This window comes from Eupeodes corollae, chromosome 3 (genome assembly GCF_945859685.1).
Source record: "Eupeodes corollae chromosome 3, idEupCoro1.1, whole genome shotgun sequence".
Classification (NCBI taxonomy): domain Eukaryota; kingdom Metazoa; phylum Arthropoda; class Insecta; order Diptera; family Syrphidae; genus Eupeodes; species Eupeodes corollae.
In genome coordinates, this window is record NC_079149.1 from 137264800 (window position 1) to 137290564 (window position 25765).

General features: G+C 33.9%; 1 protein-coding gene and 1 pseudogene across 1 annotated transcript in view; both read right to left on the reverse strand.

Annotated features, from left to right (window-relative positions):
- The window catches only part of LOC129952918 (diencephalon/mesencephalon homeobox protein 1), a 103081-nt gene that overhangs the window by 59081 nt on the left and 18235 nt on the right, over window positions 1-25765 (reverse strand). Inside the window, exon 2 of the mRNA XM_056065893.1 lies at window positions 6796-6919. Coding sequence (XP_055921868.1) covers window positions 6796-6892 — 97 coding nt within the window. The 5' untranslated portion in view covers window positions 6893-6919. The remainder of the gene's footprint in view (window positions 1-6795; window positions 6920-25765) is intronic.
- Window positions 20875-20954, reverse strand: LOC129952987 (small nucleolar RNA U3; annotated as a pseudogene).

Below are 25765 nucleotides of genomic sequence, written 5' to 3' on the forward strand. Positions count from 1 at the left end.
TTACTTTTTTAGTGGAACGACAAGACGTTTAAATAAGTTTTTGGAATCGCTTTATTAAGTAAGTATCAATGTGGTAAAATAGTAAATAAACATAGAAAACATAGCAATTCAAATTTGTGACTACTTCAAAAGATAAACTATCAGCTAGGAAGAATTCATAATAAGATCACATTTTGTTTGGGTGTTGCTTTACTCAATCGATAATTATGTAGCAAAAACATAGAAAACATTACAAGGCTTAATTTCAATTCACACAACAAATTAATGTTTATAATAAAAGAAAAACTATTTGGCAGTCAATTATTCAAGATTAAACCGATTTTAAAATAATTTACGTAGCGATACTTTCCTAAATAAACATCAATATAGCAAAAAACATAGAAACCATTGCATGAAAAACTTGAATCTGTCACAACTAACTTACCATTAATGAAAGGCAATGAAGTATTCAAAGTAAAAACTTTAAATTCATTTTAGGAGAAAGTTGTTTTGCTTACTTGACTTTCAGAAAACATTATAGAAAAAAACATAGAAAATATTTTACTTCAAATTCAAAATCATCATAAATCATTGCCAACAAATTACTAGACAGGTAAGTATTCAATTGAAAACCTTACAGACCGCTTTTATATCAAGTTAGAAAGCAACGAACAAAAACATAGAAAACATAGAATGTTAAAATCAAAGCTGGGAGAACTGTTCAAAAACTGATATGTAAAGGTACACAAATTGACCATTTTTCGAAACCATAATCACTGGTGTTGCTCTATAAAAGTCAATCATATGTCCTGTAACTCTAAGAACTTTTAAAAAATATCAAGAATATGGTAACCCCAAACTGGGCTAAAATAACTTGCTTTTGATTATGATGATGATGGTGGACATATACAAAATTCCTATATATTTAATCATTAGGGTATGTTCTTAGCTAAAATAATTTTAGGATTTCGTGCTAATGCGCTTACAAGTTCTTGTGTTTATCTCATTAGTTCTTATATACGTTATAGAAATATGTCTGTAGATGCTGCATGAAGATTGACTGGGGCAACATATCGCCTTCACCTTGTGCTGCATATAATTTGGACATCAGATATATGTATGAACCTTCAAGTCAAAGGTATATGGATGAAGATGATGTAACGATCTAAAGGAAGTGTTGATAGCCGCAAGCTTAATATCCTTCTAATCAAGTAAATGGTTGTGGTTACGTAAGAGTATGTATATGTATATATGTATATAGCGAGAGTGAATGTTGTATACTCAAGTAATTACTAATGCATTCAGGTCGAGCTCGAGATGCCTTATTTCACATTCCGACACCTCTCTATATAAGGAGCTATAAGTACATCAGCATCATCCTCAGACAAGGTGCATGCGCTCAGACTTTCACATAAACTATAAATTAATGAAATCCACAACACTTAGGATTATCCACACCCTCTTGTGTATACAGTACTCTGCTTATTGCACAGAATTGTATATACCCTACAAAACTTTGAAGACATTCCATCAGACCTCTCAAACTCCTCTTTGGTATGTTGCACTGCATATACCATAGACTTGAATGAAGGTACATGCCTTTAGATAGAGATATCAATTCGGTTATTTGATTAAAGGAATTTTTCATGAGTGCAACACACCATCTCAATTTACATGCTAAATAATTCGCGGAAATGGATCGGATCGGAATCTCGGAGCAATCACTTGTAATGGGAATCCAATAATTCTCGCTCGTATCTCCTGCTCCTCTCTGTGCTCTGCGCCTTTGAGGTGATGTATATCAAGGCAGCCGAGCCGACGGCAAACACAGAACGCACCTGTATACATTCCAATATACCGCGAGTAGGTAGGTACCCTCTCTCGCACCACTCTCCCGACCTCCATTGGATTGGTGATGTATCTAGATACCCATGAATGTGCTATGGAGCACGGGTATAGGAAAGATGTAGGTGTAGGTACCTTTCTATATATTTTATATTGATCGATTCGGAAGGAGTGCAGCAGGGATTTACTTTGGAATTTTTATATGGGATGGGTGCCATGTCAATGGTGCCACAAAAATGGAAAAATAAGTTTAAAAAAATGAAATTCGGTCCTAATGGAATTCGTCGTCGAACATGATGATGAGGCCGGCGGCGGCGGCGGCGGCAGTGCGTTTGTTGGGGCGACACAGGCTCAAATTATGATAAATATTTTACGAGCGTAATACAATCAATTGTCACCTTCAATTCGGCGTGAAAGCAATGGAATTTGCATTTTATTTTTATTATTTAAAATTATACGCACAAATAAGTTCATTGGAATATGTGTACGTAAAAATATAAATTTATTGGATTCATACGGTCGCTTGTTTCCATTAACAAATTTGTATAATTTTTATAAAGTATTCCATGTGGACGTCTATGAAAACGATGGGACAATCCAAAACAATGACCCCAAATAAATTGGCGAAGCGAAAGAAACATGTAGTAATTTTTAAAGTCCATTGAAGTTATGTATCTGTAAAAAGCATCAGTGTTGTAAAAGATGATCGGATGTAAATTTTAAAACTATCAAAAACTGTTTGAAAATGTGCTTTACTATTTCAGTATTTAGCTCGGTTTAAAGTAGAAAAACAATTAACGCAGGAGAATCTTTCTCATAAATATTTTTCCAATAGTTCCTGAGATCTGGATATTGCTTTATTGGAGGCAACCTGGAACCTAATTTTCAGTTTGTTAATAAAAAAACCTTACAAACGAAAAGCAAATTATATTTATAGCAAATGTCAAAATGCATCATTTAGAAACCGGATACAAAAATTTTTCATTTCAAAAATCTTTGAAAAAACTGAGCGCTTGAGGGTTTCTAGATCTTAAACAAACGTTAAACATCGACATTAATACAAAATTATCGCCTGTCAAATTTTTGATAACAATTGTAAAACTGCTAATTAATTTCTTTAAACAAAATTTGAACACACACCGGTTAACCTTTTCAAGTTTAAACAGACAAGGATTTAAGACGAGATAACGATTTTTGAGTAATCGTTTTACATTCTCGCTGTGCAGCTGAAAAAGAAACTCTACAACTTGCAGTATGTCCGAAATTGAACTCAAGGAAACTGTTGAGCATTTCTTAAGGTTTGAGTATTAGGGCTGAATTTTATGAGAGGAGAATGAAGCTCTTTATTGCAATAGAAAATAACTAAAAAACTAAAAAAAAGGACATGGAACATTTCGGAGATATTAAGCAGTGTAAATATATCGGGATCTGTCACTTAAAAGTTCTTTTTTGTATTTTTTTTTAAATAATTAACGGGGTTATTAATACCCTTAACATGTTTAAAGTTTAAACACAGTGCGAGCGTTAAGAAAATAGGGAAGGATTAAAGAGGAGATACCGATGCACATATTGGTCTTAAGGTTTTGAATATCAAAATGATAGGGAAAAAAAGAGCTGGGTAAAGCATTGCACATTCTTAATGTGCTGTTAAAAAAAGAATCTCTATACTTGACAGTACGTCCGAAATTGAGCTCAAGGTTAAACTGATGTGCATTCCTTGAAATACGAGTATTACGGCTGAATTGTTTTAGGGGGGGGGAATGCAACTGGCTAATTCGATAGAACACTGTTTATAAAAATATCGGAAGAACAACGAAAGGCACGAAACATTGCAGCGGTGTACAAGTGACGTAATTGTTTCGGTTATAGTTCTATCGCCTATCATTTTCAAAGCTTTTTTTTGATCCTGTCCAAAATACTTAAACTTGTTTTAGGGGCATCTGCCCATATATATTCGAGTTATATTCAAGTTTTGGACGAATGAAAGCTTTATAAATTACAGCCAGATCAGAAGAGGTGAAAAATTTCTTGCACCGTCGGAGAAATCCTAAGCACCTAGCAGCATTTTTTGCAATATCGAATATGTGATCATTCCATATGAGGTGATCTGTGATATTCATACCTAGTACTGAAAGTTGATTAGTTTCCTGGAAACAAGTGCCGCTCATGGGTAGCGGCATCGGGGGTGGGTTACGCTTTACCGACAGGAGACAGCATTGAGTTTTCGAAGCATTAAATTCTACACGGTTTTTAATTCCCCATTGGACAATGCTGTCGAGATCAGAATTTAATGAGCTTATCATACGCTGCCGTTGAAGTTCCACATCCGAAGGACAAGGATGAGAATCTAAAAACAAATATGAAAAGCTGAAGGTACTGTTATCAGCGAAATAATATAGTGGGTAAGAAGTTTCAGACAAAAGATCATTTATAAAAATAAGGACGAGCGTCGGAGACAAAACGGAGCCCAGGGGCACACCAGCGTTTATTTTGTGAATATCAGATTTGAACCCGTCCAAAACTACTTGGAATGAACGGTCCGAAAGGTAATTTTTAACCCAACGAAGAAGGGTTCTCCTATAGCAAAAGCACGCATTTTCGATAAGAGAGCTTGGTGCCAAACTCTATCAAATACTTTTGAAATATCAAGTGCAATAATCTTGCTTTCTCCATAACGATGTAAAGATTTGTTCCATTGTTCGGTGAGATAAACCATGAGATCACCGTTGCAAGTCTTTCTAGCTTGTTTGAACTTTTTCCGGTTTTCCTCAGTGGGGTTGGCTTTATAAATCCGGAAACTTACATCTCTGATCCTAATTACCTCTTTACAGCTCGAATCAAACCATGAGTTCTCTTTAGGTTTGATTAATTTTACCTTATTCGGGATAAAATCTCTCATTCCACAAAGAATTAAATTTGTAACCATATCTGCGCTGGAATCTACGTCACTATCGAGGAAGCATAGTGACCAGTTTAAGTTCCTGAAGAATTCATTGAGACCGTCCCAGTTAACTTTCTCATATTGCCAAACGGTTCTCATAGGAGTTTCTTCATTAACTGGCTTTTTTACACATGAGAAATTTGCAGATACGATACAATGGTCTGATGTGCCTAGAGGAGGTAATACTCTGATTGTGTATTTATTAGGATCAGAAGTAAGAAACAAGTCTAGGGTGTTGGCGGATTGACCTGCAACTTCAGGGATACGCGTTGGCTCATCGACAAGCTGGGTTAATTGATTAAACTCAGCAAAGACCTCAACAAACCTTCCATCCGGTGTTGACTGGCCAGAATAACGAAGCCAAGAAGAATGTTTGTCTTGCAATGTGTCAAAATGTTTGCTTCGTGCAAATAAATGCTTCGAACGCCGTTTTTCCAAAAAAATAAAGTGCAGAATAGCTTATGTCCGTTTGGAAATATGACATTTTAAGTCAAGCACCACAATTTTGAAATGCATACTGAAGAAAAATATTTCTCAGGCTAAATAATTTGGGGGCTCAAGCCGGATTTTTAGATTTTGTTTGAAGTATTTCGTCTTCAAAATCGTAGTAATTCGCCACTAGCTTTAATAAACAAAAATTTCACTTTTGTGTCCTAGTTTATACAAAATAAATTTGACTAAACTTAACTGAGCTAAATATGTTTAATCTAATCAGACAACATAACAACGCTGCTCTAACATCATATAAAACACCATTCATGTAATAGGAAAAAAAATACACATTTTAGTTCCGGATCTGTCGTCGGCGGTCGTCACTATGGGAGTACTATGTCTGCTTTGAATCCCAGAAGAGAATAGGCAAATTGAATAGAAAAATTAAACTGTTAACATCATTACAATGTGGAAATCATTTGACTGGGGAAATCGCCATCGCCATCGCCATTTAGCTAGCCGCTGACCCTCCATCTCTTCTGTCAACATGGCTGCATTGTCTGTCACATAATCCAACAACAAAAATTAACAAAAAGCTGGGTACTGGGCTGCTTCTGGTTGCATTTGATGCTGATGATGATGGTGGCAAAACTTGTTGAGCTAAAACTTTTAGCAGCCGTAGTAGCAGCAGCGCCAACCATATCCAACAATCCAACAATCCAGCGATATGATATAAGGCTTTATTTGCTGAATGAACGTAATCGAGTTTCTGATGATGTCTATTTCTATAGTATATCGAAGTGATATCGAATTTCATCCCCTCGCCTTCGTTTTCGTTTTTGGTTTCGGTTTGGGTCGGCTTCAGGCAAAAGTCCTTCAATCTAGATTGTAACAAGTTTTCAAACTTAATTTGTGTGTTAATTTCGATGATGAACAAAGTAGCACATCGTTCGTCTTGTATACATTTTGGGTATATTTTATTTTCATTTTATTCTGCGACTGTGCTGTGTGCATTAACTTGTGTGGAGGAAACTCTAAACAAAATAGAAGATACATTTGTATCTAGATACATTTTATTAGAGTAGAGATAGGGAAAGAGTAAAGAGAACCTATAACTTTGTTAAGTACAAAAGTTAGGTAGCTATGTGCTGTGATAATAAAGTGTTCAAAAAGATATTCGAGCTCACATATGCTCTATAATCCTGATCCTGAATCAATATATGCAGAGCCAGGAAGACTGTATATGGCTATAGGGTATAGAATTCGTCCTTTAATATATACTTGGTATATCTAGAAGTTTATCTTTAGCGAGAATCTACTTGTAACTCGATATATCTCTGATTCGATAATTCGTTAATGTGTGCCTTTGCTGTAGTGTGTATGGCGCATCTTCCGGGATGGGGTAGTATCTATAGATATATGTACACAGTACTTGGACTATACGATCAATATACCAATGTCGACACCGCCACCGAGCGACGACAACTACGTCGACGACGGACGGTAATGCTGTCAAAAGGACGTTATCTCGAACTTTATATCTAACTTCATTAGCAAAATATATGTATGTTTGTATATACGAATGGCAACATACGTACATGGATGTGTAGCAGCAAACGGGTATTCCAATGATGGTAGCCGGGGTTGATGGGGTCCAGCTGGATGTAGCGCTGGCGGGCAGTGGTAGCAGAACATTCCTCTTCCCGCTGCTGCAGGACCCAGCTGAAATAAAAGTAAAGACATATACAATAAATACAAAAACGAAATGAAATTAGTTTGAGGAAAGATGGGAGAAAATTTAATTTAATTTGTTGACATATAGAAGTGATATGCTCTAAGGGTGTAGACAGAATAGAAATTGGAGCTAAATACAGGGTGGTAAGCATTTATATAATTGGGTAAGTATTACATTTGTATTGTATAAAAAAAACAACATTTTTGGTAAAATTTCTATATAAAGTTGTTTTAGAGGGAATTATTGATGATTTTTGTCAGCTTTTGGTCTGAAAAATAAGTTTCAGTAAATATTTCTTTCTATGTCTATTTTAAGTTCATTTTTATAAAAAGCCATTTAAATAAATGTACTCTATTTTTTTGTAGTTAACAATTCATTGTGTTGACCCTTAATTTTTAATTGGATATCAAATAGAGACAATATTTCCAAGCAGTAAGAATTTTTGGTCATTTGTAAAAAACATGAAGATTTGTTCCTCTTCCTCGGTTCCTACGCTTGTTGTCAATGACACTTCTTTAGGTAACTCTATTGATAAAGCTAACTTGTTTGCAAGGCAACTCGCCGCAGATTTCAACTTACCAGATAGTGTCATGCTCATGGCTCTCCTAGTGCTTGAATGCATATATTATTCTATCCCCCAATCTATTTTCGTACTCGTACTGTGGCGAGAGTTCTTAAAGATCTCAACATTCATAAATCCGCTGGCCGGGATGGTATCCTTACTTACTTACTTATTGCGTAAGCTTTTCCATTTATCCGATTCTTCTGGGCTCGTCCCGAGTAGTTGGAAAACTGCATTTGTTCAGCCAATCCCAAAAAAAGGCGAATCTTCTTCCCCGTAAGTTATCAACCGATAGCACTAACGTCCCTTCTTTCTTAGCTCATGAGAACGCTGATTAATTATCCGCTTAAGAAATATCTTGAGGAACGGAAGCTTCTTCATGTCGGCAATACGTTTTTCGTAGCAATAGGTCCACTGAAGATCTCATGATTCATCTCACCGAACAGTAGAACAAATCTTTACATCGTTTTGGAGAAAGTAACATTATTGCACCTGAAATTTGAAAGGCATTTGATAAGGTTTGGGGTCCTGCTCTCTTATAGAAAATGCGGGCTTTTGGTATCGACGAATCTCTTCTCCGTTGGATTAGAAATTTTCTTTCTAACCGTTCAATCCAAGTCGTTTAGTACGGATACAAGTCGGAAACCCATAAAATAAATGCTGGTGTGCCCAGGGCTCCGTTTTGTCTCCGACTCCTCATTTTTATAAATGATCAGCTGTCTGTTACTTCTAATCTAATACATTGTGTCGCTAACGATAGCGATTTGGAACTGCAACGGCAAAATATGATAAGCTCATTAAATTCTGATCTACTCAGCATTGTAGGTATAATGGGAAATAAAAACCGTGTGGAATTTAATGCTGCGAAAACCCAATGCTGTCTTGCATCGTTAAAGCGAGATATACCCTCTTTGCCACTATCTATGAGTGGCACTTGCATCGACGAAACTGAAAATCTTGACATCCTTGGAATGTGCATCAGCAACCACCTTTTGTGGAGCGATCACATAAGTGATGTTGCCAAAAATGATGTCTAGGTTTTTTGAGAAGATGCAAGAAATTTGTCTCTCCGTCTGATCCGGCTACAATCTACAAAACCTAAATACGTCCGAATCTTGAATATAACCCTCATCTCTGGGATGGTGCTCCAGTAACTTATTTAAGCCTCTTTGACAGTTTTCAAACAGGAGCTTTAAAAATAATTGGTAACATTAACATTATCAACACGAATAAGTCACTCGAACATCGTCGTAAAGTTTCTTGTGTTACTCTTTTTATCGTGGACACTTTTAAATAATTTTTAGAACACCGAAGGGTAGGTATAAACATGTTTTCAAGTTAAGGCTACTCAAACCTTTGGTGAGTATCGCATCTCTTTGATTTTAGATACAAATTCTCTAAGTAAAAATGGAGAACTTACAGGTGATCGAATAATTTACTTATCAAAAATCATTACTTAACTCTTCACAATAATAAGATTTTTGTTGAAGAATCTGAAGACTTGTCCCTATAACGAATGTTCTATTTCATTTACTTAACCTCTTTTATCTTCGATGTCTTCTTTTCTAACATAGTTTGGTTTAGCAGTTACTTACTTAGTTAAGGTGACGCTACAGTCCTCTGTGAACTAGGGACTCACCCAACAAACTTCTCTATCTAGCTCGGTCTTTAGCTAGATGTCTTCAGTTTCGAGCTCCAAGTTGGGTGAGGTCACTTTCCACTTGTGCGCGCCACCTGATCCGAAGTCTTCCTCTACTGCGCTGTCCTGTGGGTGTGGATTCGAAGACTTTTCGGGCCGGAGCATTGGTTTCCATGCATTCTACGTGACCCAGCCATCTTAGTCGTTGGACTTTTACGCTTCTATCTAAGTCTACGTCGCTGTACAGCTTGTCCTTCCATCTTCTCCTCCACTCCCCTTCGATGCATACGGGACCGTAAATCACACGAAAAACTTTTCTCTCGAACCGAACCAAGGTGCTTTCATCCGCTTTTGTCATATTCCATGCACCGGATAGCAGGACGGAGATGATAAGTGTCTTATATAGCAACACTTTGGTCCCTCGAGAAAGGACTTTAACACTCAATTGCTTTCTTAGTCCAAAGAAACAGTGGTTAGCAAGAGTTATTCTGCGTTCGATTTCAGCGCTTTTGTTGTTTTCTCCGTTTACAGCGGAAACTAGGTATAACAAGTCCTTGACTACCTCAAAGTTGGACAGACTTTTAAAAGATAGTGCCTCTAGTGTTGACGTTTGAGCTCTGCACTATTTTTTCAAGCACGATGTTGAAAAAATCACATCCTTTTTTTATCAGTTAGCCTTCCAAATAATCAATTCCTTTTCTCTAAGAATGTTAAATTCATAGACTTTCACTTGAAACAGCAAAGAGTAAATAAAACAGGGCTAAGAATGCATTCCTGTGGAACACCATCAAAAATCAACTTCAAGTTTTAAAACAATGTTCAGAAATGTTTATCCCATTCTTCACATAACTTCATATAAGAGTCAATTAATTTAATTTTAATCAGTCAGCTTGTTGATTTACTCGCCCTGAATGATGCTCAATTGGTTTGGTGTCTAAATAAATTCACTTAAGTTTCATAATTGCCCGTATAATTTTGGCAATTAAATATCTACTTTTATACACTGCCACAACCACCCTTATTCGAACATCTTGTCTGAAACACATTTTTCAAGTCATCAATTATATCACCACCAATTTTTATTAACAGCTCGTTCAAAAAAATAAAAACAGTAAATAAAACATATTTTTATTCGTCTTTCAAAACATTCAATCACTTCATGTGTACATAACAAAAACAACAAAAAATTAATAAGTAAATTCAACTTCTAGTGGAACACATTCAACATTTTGATTAAGGGCACTTGTCAAGCCTTTGCGTGAAGTTTACTTTTCTTTTGGTTTATTTCTGTTGTTGTATACAGCCCAACAAAACCAGGGCCTGCATGCATTTATATTTAAATAAACTCGCAGCTATAAAGAATATTATTATTGAATTAACAATAATTCCCCACACTCGCGCGCTAACCACAGCACCGAAATTAACGAAACAAAAACAACAACAACATTAAAAAGACAATAGAATGAAGCATTAAACTGTCAAGACCGTGTTCTGTCCCAGTTTAAGTTAATTTAATGAGATTAGTGCCTCTTTTTCAATTGTTTGTATATTTACTCTATATATTTTTACGCCTTTCCTCTAAGTCAGTGTAAAGAAATAATGTACACATGTACTCTACTCGTAGTCGCATAGTGTGATGACTCGTGTCGCTAATTTTGCTATTAAAAAGTGCGACAGCAATGTCACAGATGTTGCAGTATTCTTTTTCGTGAACTTATTTTTGGTGAAACAAAAAAAGATAATGATGGCTACTTTAGAGTTTAGAGTGACTTCCGCCATCATTGACAGACCATTCCAAAAAAGTATATCTTCCTTTTTTGTTGATCTTTCAGTAATTTGATGAGAATCCCGTCGCCCGCGGTACTGAAGAAGAAAGTGTTTCCTCTTTTCCATTCTGGATGGATGGATACAAACTATTGGGTTGCTAACAAAAACAACTATCGCCAATTACACTAATTTATGCGCATTCATATGCAGTAAAATGCAATTTCCCTTGATTAATTTGAATTAACTAAATTAAACACAACGCAACTCACATAAGAGCCTATTCTCTTTCTCCTACAATATGCCATCCGGTCAGCCATGTTGCACACTTTTTATTTTCTAATGAAAAATTGTCATCCGGAAGATGGATGCGAAATGCAATTTTATTTTTAAATTTTGCTTTGTTTGCGCATCAGTTAATTTATTATTTTGGTAATGGGCTTAGAAGGGGCTGGTAGCGTCCTTTTGAAGACGGCTTCTCATTTAAATGCATAAATAGTTCTTAAAGTAGGGGCTTCAGCCTTTGCTTTAGATAAAGCATACTTTTTGGCGTTTTGATATTAAACTTTTAGCAATTTAATGATACCTGTATGCAATTTTGGTTATGCAAATTTGGCTGTGAAAAGGCTTCTTTTTACACGTAATTCGTATGATTGAGATCATTTTTAGACTGTATTTAAGTCATGACTAAGTATTGACTTAAGAGTCTTTTGAACTCGAGTCGTCCTAAGTCAGTTTTCAAGTTCTGACATGAAGATAAATGAAATGAGAAATGAAGCCAATTCGACTAAAGTTTCTTAAATTATAAAAATGTAGAGGTTTTTTTTCAAGTCAATGTAAATTTAAGTAATTTTTCCAGCGGTTTTTTTTTTGAATGAATACAATCACTTATGGTTCCTTGTTTTTATAAAGTTAAGTAATATTAGCCCTAGTTCTCAACGGACTGTTGCTCCACCCAATTTATTTATTTTATAATATTAGATTCAAACATTTTAATCAATTCAATTAAAACTTGAGATTGTACTGAACCGACTAAATTAAATAGAAAATTTGACGAACATTTTTATGGCTCTTAAATGACTTTGAAGGCTTTAAAAAGTCAAAGACTGTTTTTGCATTAACATTGAGTCAATTAACTGCTTCAGATTTTCAAAACGCTACAAATGTGTATTGTGTTTTTAAACTTTTAATCAGTGCACTAGTGGCCAAGGTTTTGAACTGATAATAATCAAATTATACTTTACCAAACATTTTTGAGATCTTTAGTTTGAGGTTTACTGCGGAATCACTCTTTCATGTCATGTTTTTGAAATATGAGATGGTAAATTTTTGAACACAATTTAGATCTATGAATAATTTTTTTTTCCAAAACATATGATCCCATTGGCCAATATTTTGAAAAATCTTCATTAGTTGTTGGTTTTCGTCTTAATTCTACACAACGCTAAAAAAACTCAACAATTTATGATAATTTTTAAAAAAAAGGCTTGAACGATTTTTTTTTCTGATATCACAGTTTTCCAAAAAATCTTTAAGTATCAAGTTTTTTTAAATATAATAAAGAAATAAAGTTAAAAACAAGTATTTTTAAATTTAAGTACAAAAATGACTGACATCGATATTTGATTAACTATTTATTTCAAAAAGTCAGAAGAAAACTCATGTCATAAGTAGTACAAAAATCCGGAAACTAATTATAAAGACAATACACTGCCGGTCAATAGAATAGGTTCGCTTCTTTAACAAGGGAAAGGCATTTTTCTCCAGAATAGAGCTTTGCAAAAAGCTTTACAAAGTGAAGTTAAATTATTCAAAATACAATTTTAAGACAAAATGGGACGAGCACAGTGTCTTAATTCGGAAGAAAGAATTAAAATACGTAGAACAAAGTTTAAGTGCGCGTTGAATTGCAAAAAAAAATTTAAAGATCGCAAAATGTTGTGAGCAATTTTTTGAAAAATAAAGAAAACTATAGGAAGAATATGAAAGGACGCCCAAAAGTTACGTCACCTTCTGAAAGGAGATTGATTACTTGACTGGTGTCTAATTGTTGTCAGTCAGCTTTTCAAATAAAGACATATTCTGGAACAACAGCAAGCAAAAAAGTGATTAGGAGTGCCCCACAAAGAATGAAAAAGCGGCTTGAATTCTGCAGGCGCCACATGTCATGGAAAAAGGAGTGGCAGTTTTTCGTTTTCACGTATGAAATAAAATGTAATCTGGATGGCCCTGACGGATTTAATTATTACGTGCGTTTTGTTCGCATTTCATAATATAGTAAAGTGAGAAATTCTCAACAAAACAATTTGCAGTGGCCAGATTTTTGTATTTAAAAATTGGAACAACTGAAAAAAGGCCTGTCAAAAAGGAGGCCCCTCAATTCTTTATATACCTGAATCGAGTTGGGATTTATCTATTCTAAACTGAGATAAACCTTTGGAAACATAGCAAAACATAAATATCTTTTCTATTGTTTTTTCTTACAAAATAAGCCCAGTTAGTCCATTTTCACTAACAAAACTAAATAATATCAACAGTAATAGATTCGTTTTTTTCTGGAAAACACACATGATTCCAAATGCAGAACTACTCAACGAACACAGCCATCGACATATAAATGCAATATCAATCGTACCAACATTTGAGAACGAAATCACATAAGATCCATTCGAGGCGCGTATAAATGTCAAAAACCTATCCATAGTGAGATTCTACTCTAACTTTTATCGGTGTTATTCTCACTATGGATATTGTTTTTGTTATTCGTGTAAAATTCTACTTTACTATGGATAGATTTCCCAACAAAACACGGGTATTATTACCATGATTAACGAAAAGAAAAATTATTTTTGGTAGTTTTATGGTTTGGGGTGCAATATCGTATTTTGAAACTATTGAGCTGGAATTTACATCATCACGAATGACGGCAAATTCATACAAAAGTATTCTTGAAAGGGCTTTTCCAAGTCAGTGAAATATTTGAACCCATTAAATGGACTTTTCAGCAGGATAAAGCCTGGATAAACCAACAAAATGTTGGATTGTTGTAATGGCCTCCCTACTCACCAGACCTAAATATTATTGAGAATGCTTGGGGATGGCTCGTCCGTGGAGTCTACAAGTCTAGGCAACAATTTGAAGACACAAAATCACTAACAACAGCAATAAAACAAGCTTGGACAAACATTTCTTTAAATTATTTTAAGAAAATGTATGATTCCATGCCAAATAGAATTTTTGAGGACGCTAAATAAAGGAGGGTCGAATCATTACTAAATGAAACAAAAAATGTCTAGCTTTAAAAAGAATTGTTTTTGTTTAAATTTTCCCTTTATTTTCTCTTTATTTTCCCAATGAATACAGGAATCTATTCTATTCACCGATCAAAATGGCAATTTATTTGAATAAATTGCAGGAAACGTTTCAAATTCAACGTAGTTATTCTTTTCGGTTTAACTCTTTCTTATAAATATGTAAGTAGATAAAGAAAAAATAGCTCCTCTTTATTGGAAATAGTGTGAACCTATTGTATTGACCGGCAGTGTACTTAAAAGATTTAAATTGTGTTTAGAAAATAAGCCTGTTTACTTTGCAAAATCATCAAAATATGTGTTGTTATCGTTTTGTTTTTCATTAGCGTTAAAAATACAATACCATGAATTTTGTAAGATTTTTAAATAGTTGTATTTTAAAAACTTTACCTGATGGTAAAATTATAAGTTAAAACTCGAATTCTGCAAAACAAAACCTTTGAAAAAGTATTAATTGGCTTTTGCCGAATACAACAATCTTCATTCTGTTGACCAGTATAATTTATAATTAAATTTCGAAGCCCATTTTTTGAAACGAAACTTCAACTATACTTAAGTTGAAAATAAGAACTCAAGAACTTATAACCAATAGTTGATGCACGGTACACATTTTCGACCATATCATAAGTCATGGAACTCAAAGTTAAAAATGTATTCAAATATCAGATCTCATCAAGCTACAAATTAAAGGGATTTCCGCTTTAAAAATGTCTAGAGTTTTGAGACCCTTTTTGAAATATTCAGTTTTCTAACATGGCTTACAGATAATTTCGGGTTGAAGGTTAAAATTGGTGGCAAATGAAAGATTAGATCTCGATTAAAAAACACTTAGGTATGTACTTGGCAACCCTATTTCAGTAAAATAAGTGGTAGAGCATTTCGTAGTAACTTCTAACTTTAGTGGAGTTAAACAGTGACCAATATACAAGATCGTTAAGCCTTTAAATGTGAAAACATTGAAAAATATAGTTTAGAAAATGTGAAAATTATTTTAATGTGCCCAACAGCTTTTTTAGTAAAATGTAGAAACCCAATAATACACTTGCATTCTACGTTTTTTTCAGCTAAAAATATTAAGTTTTGGTAATCACGAAAATACGTGGAAATATTTTCTACTTAAATTAAGTAGGTTCTTTAACCTTAGCTAACCAATTATAACAATTATATTTTTTTTTAAAGCTAAGTTTATAAAATTTTATAAGGTTCTAACTTGGACTCTTCTTTTAAACGAAATTCGCTAGGCATGCTTCAAACACGTCGCGGGAACAAGCTAACCCTGCTTAAATATAGAAAAAACACCTGATCTGAATGCAAAGCGAAAATCAGTAAAAACTTCTAATTTTTTACGATTTTCAAAGCCAAGTTATAAGCGTACCAATAATTCTACTGAAATTTTAAGTGTTTTTCGAATTGTATTTTTCTTTTTAATTAAAAAAGTAGTGTTTTTCTCCTCAAGATTTCCACAGAAGTTCACATTTTTAAAGTTCTTAAAATTTAAAAAATATTTGTTTTCTTCCCTTCTCCTAAAAATCTACGTATACAAGCTTTGCTTATTTTCATAAACTTTTGCCTAGACGTAGGACGTGTTGTAGACTAATGATCATAAATCACTAAACCATCCACCCACGAAGCTACCCGATTTGCCACTAGATAACTTGATAACTATACGAATATAGCAGCTCAAACTCAAACGACCTTGCATCACAAGCCCCCACGGAAACCTGAACCCGACCACATTTAGTAGGTAGCTAGGTATACGAACTTATACATCACGGAGACATATAGACCAAAGAATAAAATAGTCACACTTAAAACTTTCAATTATTCAATTGAAATGTTGACGGCTGCAGCTGTACTACAACCGTCAGCATTAGTATCATCATCATCATCGGCCTAAGGCTTAAGGCCTGATATCGCTATCTTTTCCCTAGCTCTAGGTATGTCTGGACTGGACGACACGACGACGCGACGGGTCTGGGACTTACGTGAAAGCTCATTTTAGATTCCAAAATCTGATTCCATTTGCTTTATCAACGCTAAAATACCCAGGTATCATGGCGAATAATGTAATTTGTTGCTAAAATTTCGTGAAATGTCATAAGTATCAGAATAGTGTAGGTTTCAATATTGTATACGGGCATATGACACCATCATCGCATCAGGAACTTGCCATCAGTGTCGTCCGAATGAATCTGGTTAAACAGATATGCCATCATACGCCACAGAGCCGCGCCGCTCACAAATTGGATGTGCAAAGCGCACTTATCACTCTCTAGAGTCTAAAGTAGTTGATAAGTTTTGCAGTTGAGTTGCATACTTTTTCCCTTTTTCACATTCTACCGGACGACATGACACCGAAAACCAAAGCTAAATGGTTGCCACTTTGCCTCCAAATCTATTCAAATTTTATTTGTGTTAGATTTATATATTATTTCCACAAAAGTTCAACAACTCTTTGCTTATTAGAAAAAGTCTTTGAAAAGTATACCTTCAAAAATTTAGGGTTTGAGAATGTTGTGTGTAAAATTGACAACACCACAAAAGAAATCAAGGACACTAGAACCTCAAAGATGTATGAACTTTCAGCAAGTGTGAAGTTTCGGCAGAACCGTATAAATTGTGAAAAATTACGAAAAATTGGTGAAAGTTCGAAAAAGTGGGAAAATTACTAACAAAATTGAAAAATACGTCCATTCGATTATTACAGAACTAAAAGTACATAATTTGAAGCCGTTTTAGCTCCAGCTAGTTAAAGATTGATAAATTGACGAACAGTTAAATACAGATTGACGGAAGTGGGATTCGAAGAAACTGTTTTAAAATCAATTTTGCAATATGATTAAAAGCCTTCTTTTTCTTCTCTCGAGTTTTCACAATTGTACAAAAATACTGAATAGAACCTAAATATCAAAGTGGTAACAGTAACTTCAGAACCGTGCGTCCGTTGCATCCGTTGCGTCACTTTCGTCCGAATTGGACGACCGGATTAGATTTTGAGACGAAATTGCATTTTAAACGCACAAAATCATCACCATCACCGCTGCTTGCTCAGCGATGATTCAATGAACGTGTAGGTTAGGCTTATAGGTACATAGAAATGACCACCAGATGATGCTGATGAGAGTGTAAATTGCCTCTAAAAGGGTATACCTGCGTAATACCGTGCAAATGGATTCGTTCATGAAACAAGAAAGAGAACACGATAATATGACAACAAACACCCCCAAAAACAATGGTGCTACGAATTATAAATTCAAGAGGAAAGGACGGGTGGTTTGTGGACTGTGTTACCTTATACAAGCTTGCCACCATCAGTAAAGGGTGAAATTGAAAACTCGGTTGGCTTTTTATATAGGGATGATGTTTTTTTGGCGTGTTGTGGGAATGTGCAGAAAATATTATTTTAAATTTCATTTCGTAATGAAAATCTATGAAAGCTTTCCGGCGACGGCGGCGGGCGGGGGCAGAACCAGCAGCACCTACGACCACCAAGTTTGTCCTTTCATACACATGGGTATGTACATATATCCTGTTTCTGTACCTATACCACCTGATGAGGGAGGTTATTTTATCTCACTTCCGGGGTTAACTTCGTCATTCCGCTCAAGCTCAGGTGCAAATTATTCGCACAAATTAAGCTGAAACAGTTGAGGTGAAGGGAAGGGAGAAGTAGCTGCGATGGTCGTGGTTTGATGAGGGTACGGTGGGACCAGGGGTGGGTCGAGATATAGCATTTTCGTGTTCGGGTAATAAATTCACAAAAGTTGGAAAATAATTCAAATAAATTAAAAAATTATTATTCGCATTTGTTTTTGGACTTTTGGTTAAGTGTATGTTCATCATATATCTACCCTACTTATACATAAATTGTATATATGTGGGGTAGGTATATAAATTTCACTTTATATACATAGGAATGCCATAGTTTCCCAGGTTAAAGGTACTTTTTGAAGCTAGGACTTTATGATGATGATGATGCTGAGTTGATGATGGTGTAGGTTTGCAATTACTTAAATCGTTTGCAAAATAATAGGTTTTCAGAGTGAAGATAAAAAAGGGGATGGGAGAGGGATGGAGGAGTGTTCTTTTCAATTAGGATATTATATTTTTAGATTTACAACAGCATACATAACTTATTAAGTTGAATTTTGGTTAAATAAATTGCTTTTGCAACTATTTTAAGAGTTATTTTAGAAAATATAATTGTTTTAATTCCAAAAAGGACTCAGGTGTTTTTTTGAGGAATATTGTGGTTAAAATATAAAATGTAGATGCATTAAAATTCACTTCATATTTATATAAATACATTTGAAAAACATATGTTTCTAAATATGCTTATATTTAAAAGAACACAATTTTTTAAAAAGTGTTTTCTAAAAATCAAATTTCAACACTCTTTCTTTAATATGCAATTTGAAGAACAGGAAAAGAACCTTCAAAATATGCTTCTTATTTCTAGTGTCAAAACATAATTTGTTAGATTTGAAAGTTTGACATTTTAAAACACAATTTCTAAATATCAATGAAAAATGGAAATTTTTTGAAATTTTATATGATAAGGAAATACAAATTCTTCAAATTTATTCTAAGATCAATTTATTTTTAAGAACTACTACACTACACTTTATAATATTTTTAAAGTGTTGTTGTTTCTTTAGATAAATATTGAACTTTATCGTTTGCAAGCTGTTTCACATTGAGCTCGGGTTTCATATCGATTGGCATTCCCACCACATCCACCATAAATAAATTCATTACACGAATTTGTTTCCTTATTGTAGGCCCAATTTATGGTTTTTTTTTTGCAGGGACCTGTTTCGGGTTTCGAAGTGCAATCTAAAAAGTTTTAAATTTCATTTCAATAAGAATTTTTTTTTAAAGATTTGAAAATAAAAATGTAAATACCCAATGCAAAAGCACCAACAATTAAAAATAAAAATACAAATAATATTTTTGAATTCATTTTGTTTATAATTTTTGTTTGGAAATTAATTAGTATTTAATTCAATTTATGGCATCAACTTATGGACTGATACGAAATTTCTAGTAAGTTAAACTTTTATAGTGAATTTATGAAATACGTGAAGTAATTGTTGGTTCATTGACTATTTAAATGAAAATTCATGGAAAAGAGGAAGCAGATTTTATCTGGAGTTGTATAATAATTAAATCAGGTGATTTACTTTACGCAGATGCATATTTGTTTATTTTCGTCACAGAACAATATTTATTCTCTGCTTATCTCTTAACAACAATTTACTTAAATAATTAATGTTAACTTAGTAAATATTTACATAAAGGTAAATAATATTATTACAGGATGGTAATTATTCCGATTCGGATGTTGATGTCATCAATGTTTATTTTGAAACCTATGAATTAATGAAGGACGTTATGCCAAAATGGTTGTCCCAAGTTGTATAATGAGACGCGTAAGGCTAATACATCGTTCCTTTAACCAAATTAACATAAATATGTACAAATTTGAATTTTGAAATTATACATTAGTTATAATTAAATGTTATACTTTTGAAATAAGTTTGGTAATACATATTTCTAGAGTAATATTTATTCAGTAAAAAATTAATGCCTGTTGAATAAATAAAATTGAAAGTCAGATTTCTATCACTTTGTTTTTTTAAGTCACGTAGTTTATTTAACATGATATCTTTTTATTTTCGGTCAATCTCTTTCGATCCGGAAAAATTTTTGAATCGATATTTGACCGTGTCGCTGCGCACTTTGAATATGTTGATGGGAGATACATTAAATAAAGTCCAACGTTTAGTTTGGCTATGTATAAGCGGATCGCTTCGCACGACCCCATCTGCGGCACTGGGCACCTTACTTTACCTAACACCTCTTGACATATTTAGCAAACAAAAAGCTTCAAGCTCTGCTATTCGCCTCAAAGATTCGAAGCAGTGGACTATCAACAACATTGGCAACTAGGTAATTCTTAAGAATTTAGAATCAATTCCAAATCACACAGACTACACCATCCCCCAAATGCAATTCGACAGAAATTTCCAGATTTCCATACCTCCCAGATCTTTCTGGGAAGATGGAAATGAGTCAATCCATTTTTATACAGATGGTTCAAAAACAAAAGAAGGGATTGGTGGAGGTGTGTACTCTGAACGACTGAAATTAAGTCTCTCATTCCGACTTTCTAATCATTGTAGCGTGTTCCAGGGAACTTTTGGAAATAAAAGAAGTCTTGTGCTGGCTTAAAGAAAACGTGATATCAACATCTGATATCCGTATTTTCTCAGATAGTGAGGCTGCTATCCTATGTATCTCTGGACTCTGTCTCTACAAACTCTATAACAGTCCATAACTGTCGATAATCTCTAATGGAGATGGCACAACAGTTAAATATTCACCTTTGCTGGGTGCCGGCCGTGCCATAGAGAAGTTCCAATTAACTGTAAGACAGATGAACTCGCCAGGAACGGTACAGTACCGTTTGGCAAGTACTAGCATACCAATCGCTACTTGTAAACTGCTGCTAATGCAAGACGCTATGAGGAGGACAGGCAACAGTTGGAACAACATCACCACGTGTCAGTCACAATAAACATATGGCCAACTCTGGATTTAAAACGTTCAAGGTCCTTGCTCTCTTTAAGCAGATCGCACATAATTTCGATATTAGGTGTCATAACCGGACACTGTTAATTTCATACTTTTTTCAAAAGTAAGAGAAGACTGACTACAGAAATGATCCTGTGAAGTATAGTCTTAGTAGTAGTAACCGTGGCATGATGGTTAGTGCGTTGGACTGTCATGCAAGGGGTCTTGGGTTCAACCCCCCCTTTAATTAACCGGACACTGTCTAATAGGAAAGCACGCCACGAGAATAAGCGTATTCTCAAATGACTTTTGAAGAAGTTGTATGGACGAGAAAGAGGAAGAAACGGTTCTTTATCTTCTCTGCACATGCCTTGCTCTGGGTCGAAAACGCAAGAATTACCTAGGAGAATTCTTCTTTAACGATCTAAATGATTCAAATCATATCAGCATAATCAGCCTCTCACGTTTCGTAAAGGACCCAAACTGGTTCCATTGAGCTTAGGAGGAAGCCTCAAGATTCATATGGTATCACAATGGGCCATTAAAATGGCCTAAGTGTGTCCGTTTCCATCTTGGACAGCCACTTTAACGTAACGTTTAAGATCTTTATAGCCTTATGTCTTATCAATTATCTTCAGCAAAAAAAGAACTTCACTTGAGCACAGGCATGACGTTACGTCGTTAATAGACAGGATAAACAGAAAAGGCCCAAGATGGCTTCCCTGGGGAACACCAGATTGAAGAACAAAAGGTTTTAAATGATAAAGTTTTACCTTATAGGATATGTTTTCAAGGTATGATTTGATCCAAGCTAAAAAAAATGGTGGAAAACCAAGAGCTTTCAAGTCTTTGGTTAATGCTTTGGAGTTTTTTCATACAGAGTAATGTAAAAAATTGTTGTTTTAAAAATACATAGTCTGACAAAAACATTTTATGAAATTATGAGGTGAAATTTGTACTGTACATTCTATTGAGGTTAATATTTAATAATTTTGACTGAATTTTATAAAATTTTCAGAAATCGGTAATTATTTTATCCTACATTAAATTCAAAAACTGTTTTCTGCCAAAAAGTTGACTCTTACAAGAAAATAAAACTTCATTTTAAAACACTATTCATTTTTGTGCTCCAATTCTTCAAACAAAATTATAACCAAAGAGTTGATGAAATTCAAGAATAATTTCATTATTCGTGTTTTTTCGTTTTTTATTTGCCGATATTTCTTAAATCGTTAAGTGTTTTTTGAAAAAACCCAAATGTGGAGTGAATGAGGTATGTATTTAGTTTATATCGCAAGTAAAAATGTTTAAATTAAGATGATAAACACAAGTTTTATGAAAAAGAAATATTTGACTGTAAACAGTCGAAATTTTTTTCCTGAACACCGTTTAATTTTAATAAATATGATTTGAAATATAACCAGCAAAAGTGTTCATATATGCGTTCGCCCCGGCGGTGTAATGGTTGGGCTAAAAAAATTTCTTTTTCAAAAAGTCCCATACCAAGGCAATAAAATATCTACATTTCATCTTCTTTGAAGACTTGTAACTAACAACTTTATAATTTGCAGTTGCTCTATGTAGCTCGAATTATATGGAATCTCGATTTATTCGGGAAAATACGTGTCCAGACAAGGTAAAATTGTTATCTTCTGATGAGCCCAACCATTATACCAGGGCAAAACGTATATATAAACACTTATACTGGTTATATTTTAAATCATATTTATTACAAGTTTTATGACGGTTTTTCCAGAGAAGACCATAAAATGGATATGGACAAGATCTAAATTTTACTGTTAGACACTTTAAAGCAAAGAAAATAACAAACAAATGTATGTTTTAGTTAAAAACTGAGTTTATTGAATGAATCATTTTTATTTATATGTGCTGCCTCCTGATTTCTGAATTACTTCAAGTAACCTGTTGTTTATGGATTTATAGAGCGCTGTCAGATATTTGAGCGAAATTTAGGCCCAAACCCTTTTTTTGGCTTTAATAATATCTGGGGTTTTTTGGTATTGCCGTCCTTTTTTGTAGACTTTTCATGAAAGCCATCCCCACACGTTTTCCATGATGTTCAGGTCAGGTTCACATTTTACCTCTGACTCCAGGCTTTTGTTGTCCGTGTATTGGTGCATTATCTTGTTGTAAAGTCCATCGTTGTCCATTAAATAATTCAGAAAAACTGCGAAATAGCTCATTGCTCATCATTTTATTACACCGCCATCTTGATATGTTTTTTCAAGATAGATTTCTTACTTTCTTAAATCATAGAAAGAGCAGCTACATCCTTCAGATTCCTCTAAGTCATTTCTGTTTCATTCAAAAAGATGACGGTTTGCCAAGCTCGATTCTACCCAATGTGATTTTCTGCCATTGCCTGCTTTCTGTATAACCCGAGCAACAATCAATTTACTAGGATTTGCCTCAGCTTCTTCCTTGAATTTATTAATTGAAAGCATTGAATTTAAAGCATCTCTCACTCGTCCGGTTTTTCTGAAATGATGTTGCTTTCTTGACTCTTCCTTTGTAGTTTTTTTCCATATCTCTCTGGGTCCTTAAGGAAGTTGTATAAAACATTTAATCATCTTCTAATATTGCTGACTATAAAACGGATGCTTTTGGGGAGATACCTGTAAGCTCGAATTTGGTCTATTTTCTCCTTGGATAGACCCTAACCTCTGCCTATACTTCTTGATTCTATCAAATTAATACTCGTACTAAGCTCCCAAACAATCAGAGTATCCTTTTATCTGATTTAAAACATGCTAATAGGTCAATTTAGATCTTGTCCCTATCCTTGTGACATACAAAACTGGTACTTTTAATGACCTATTTTTGCTTGCCTTAATACATATCTCATTTATTCATTTCATTCATTTGGGTTTCCTAAAAACCCTAAGGGTTTAAGAAATGTTGGCACGTGACACGAAGTGTTTATTAAAATTAATTAAAAACACCAATCGTCATAGTCTAGGCTAACATCTATTCACATAATCATGCATCATGGCATAACTCATGCGTTTCTAAAATTAAAGTATGTAACTTCAAATTGTAAGATCAAAATGGTATGGAATAAAACACAGAGGGTTTATTTTTTTTATGAAACAATTTTAAACATTTTATTTAATAAAATATTCTTTTTTCATTAGAAAATGTAAACCGAGCTGTTTTTATTTTTTTAAGTAAACATTTATTAAACGAGATCATTAAATTTGTTGTGTATTCGAGGGGACTTGATTCAATTACTTTCGAAATACCGACACATTTTTACATAATTCAGTGTTTGCATGCTTTCAAACATTCAGAACGCGTATTGTAACGATTTGAATTGCCCTGGCATCCTCCATAGATGAATTTATGACAGTCATTGGTTTCATCTCTGTAAACCCATACGTTTATTTTACCCCTGCATGGTCCCTTATCGGGTTTTGGGCAATCTAATTATAAATTATACCAAGAGTTTATTAATAAAAGTTGTATTACAATTTATTTACAATAAATTATTATTATACTTACGATGAGCAAAAGCAGTTACAGCAATGACAAGCAAAAGAAAAGCAATTGAGAATTTCATTTTGTTTCTGGTTAATGTTTAAGTTTCAGAAGCGATAAATTCGAACTGATAATCGTAGTAAAAATGTCAAGCTTTTTATAGGAACAAAATTGACAATAAAAAAATATTATTCATTTCACTTTTCCCAAATCATGACATGTGTGTCAATATTTGTATAAAATATTAAAATCTTTTCAATGAAGAAAGTTTATGGTCACAAAAGAATGTTCGATAATTATGCATGAGACTTTTTCAAGAAGACTTAATTCCTTTTGTTTATAGAAAACAGATATGCAACCCAGATATTGTTACATCATTGATAATTAAGAATTTTTAACGAGCATTTATCTTAAGCGTGGCATTGAAAAGTAAGTCACTATAAGTCAATAGGTCATGCTGGTTTTTCACGGTCAGTTGAAATAAAAAAACCTGATTTTAAGCAATTTTAAGATGTTAACAGTTTACTTAAGTGAAATTTACTAAATGGATACTTTAACTTTTAGTTTGTTGCTTGACTTCATGGCTTCAAATTTTCTGACATCTAAAATTAACAAATCAGTTTACTATATTAGAAATTGTTTGTTTTGTTCTTTTAGTAAGAACTGTCAATGTTTAGAACGTCTTCCAAAGCAGTGTTTTGAATAGAAGAGAATTGCTTCTTAGCAAACTTTCAATGTTCTGAAATCGCCATAAATTGCATAGCTTAAACAAAAGGTTATTTCAAATCTTGCTTCTTCTTAAAAACGTGATCAAAGCAAGCTTCAATCGACCTTCTTTTTTACAAAGGCTGCCATTAGACCTACACTTTTTCTGTTCTTTATTAAGTTAGCACTATGTATGGTATACTCTCGCTCTACACATCACGTAGCCAGTATTTGTTAACTTTGCAACCAGAATAAAACAAACTCATGAGCTTCGTACAAAGATAGATACGTTGATCTATTAGCCTTAAGTATTAAGCAATTTCAATTTATATCTATTGAATCTTAGGTAGAAGAAACATGCATAAATAATAATTTTTCACAAACTGAAACGCATCCCTTTCTATAAATTCCAAGGTCATAAATTTATATTCATTCCACTCTATGAGTGCATGACTCTTCTAGTGATGTGCCGAAGCCCCGATGCCAATGCTGTTATACTGTGTACCTATATATGTTTATTAAATGCTACTCCGAATCAAAGCCTCCAAACCAATCAGATTTCAATTATTACTGTCAATTGCACCTTAAATTCGATTCAATTAGAAATTATTATTGGTCATAGCACACGACAAATACATTTGATTCGATTCGATTAAACGTATAAAGTGTTTGTTTTTGTTTTTATTCTAACTGATAAATAAATAAGTGATGCTTCTTTATTATATTGAAACTCCCAAAGACAGTGCTGTCGATTTGAAGATCGAAAAAGGCAAAAACA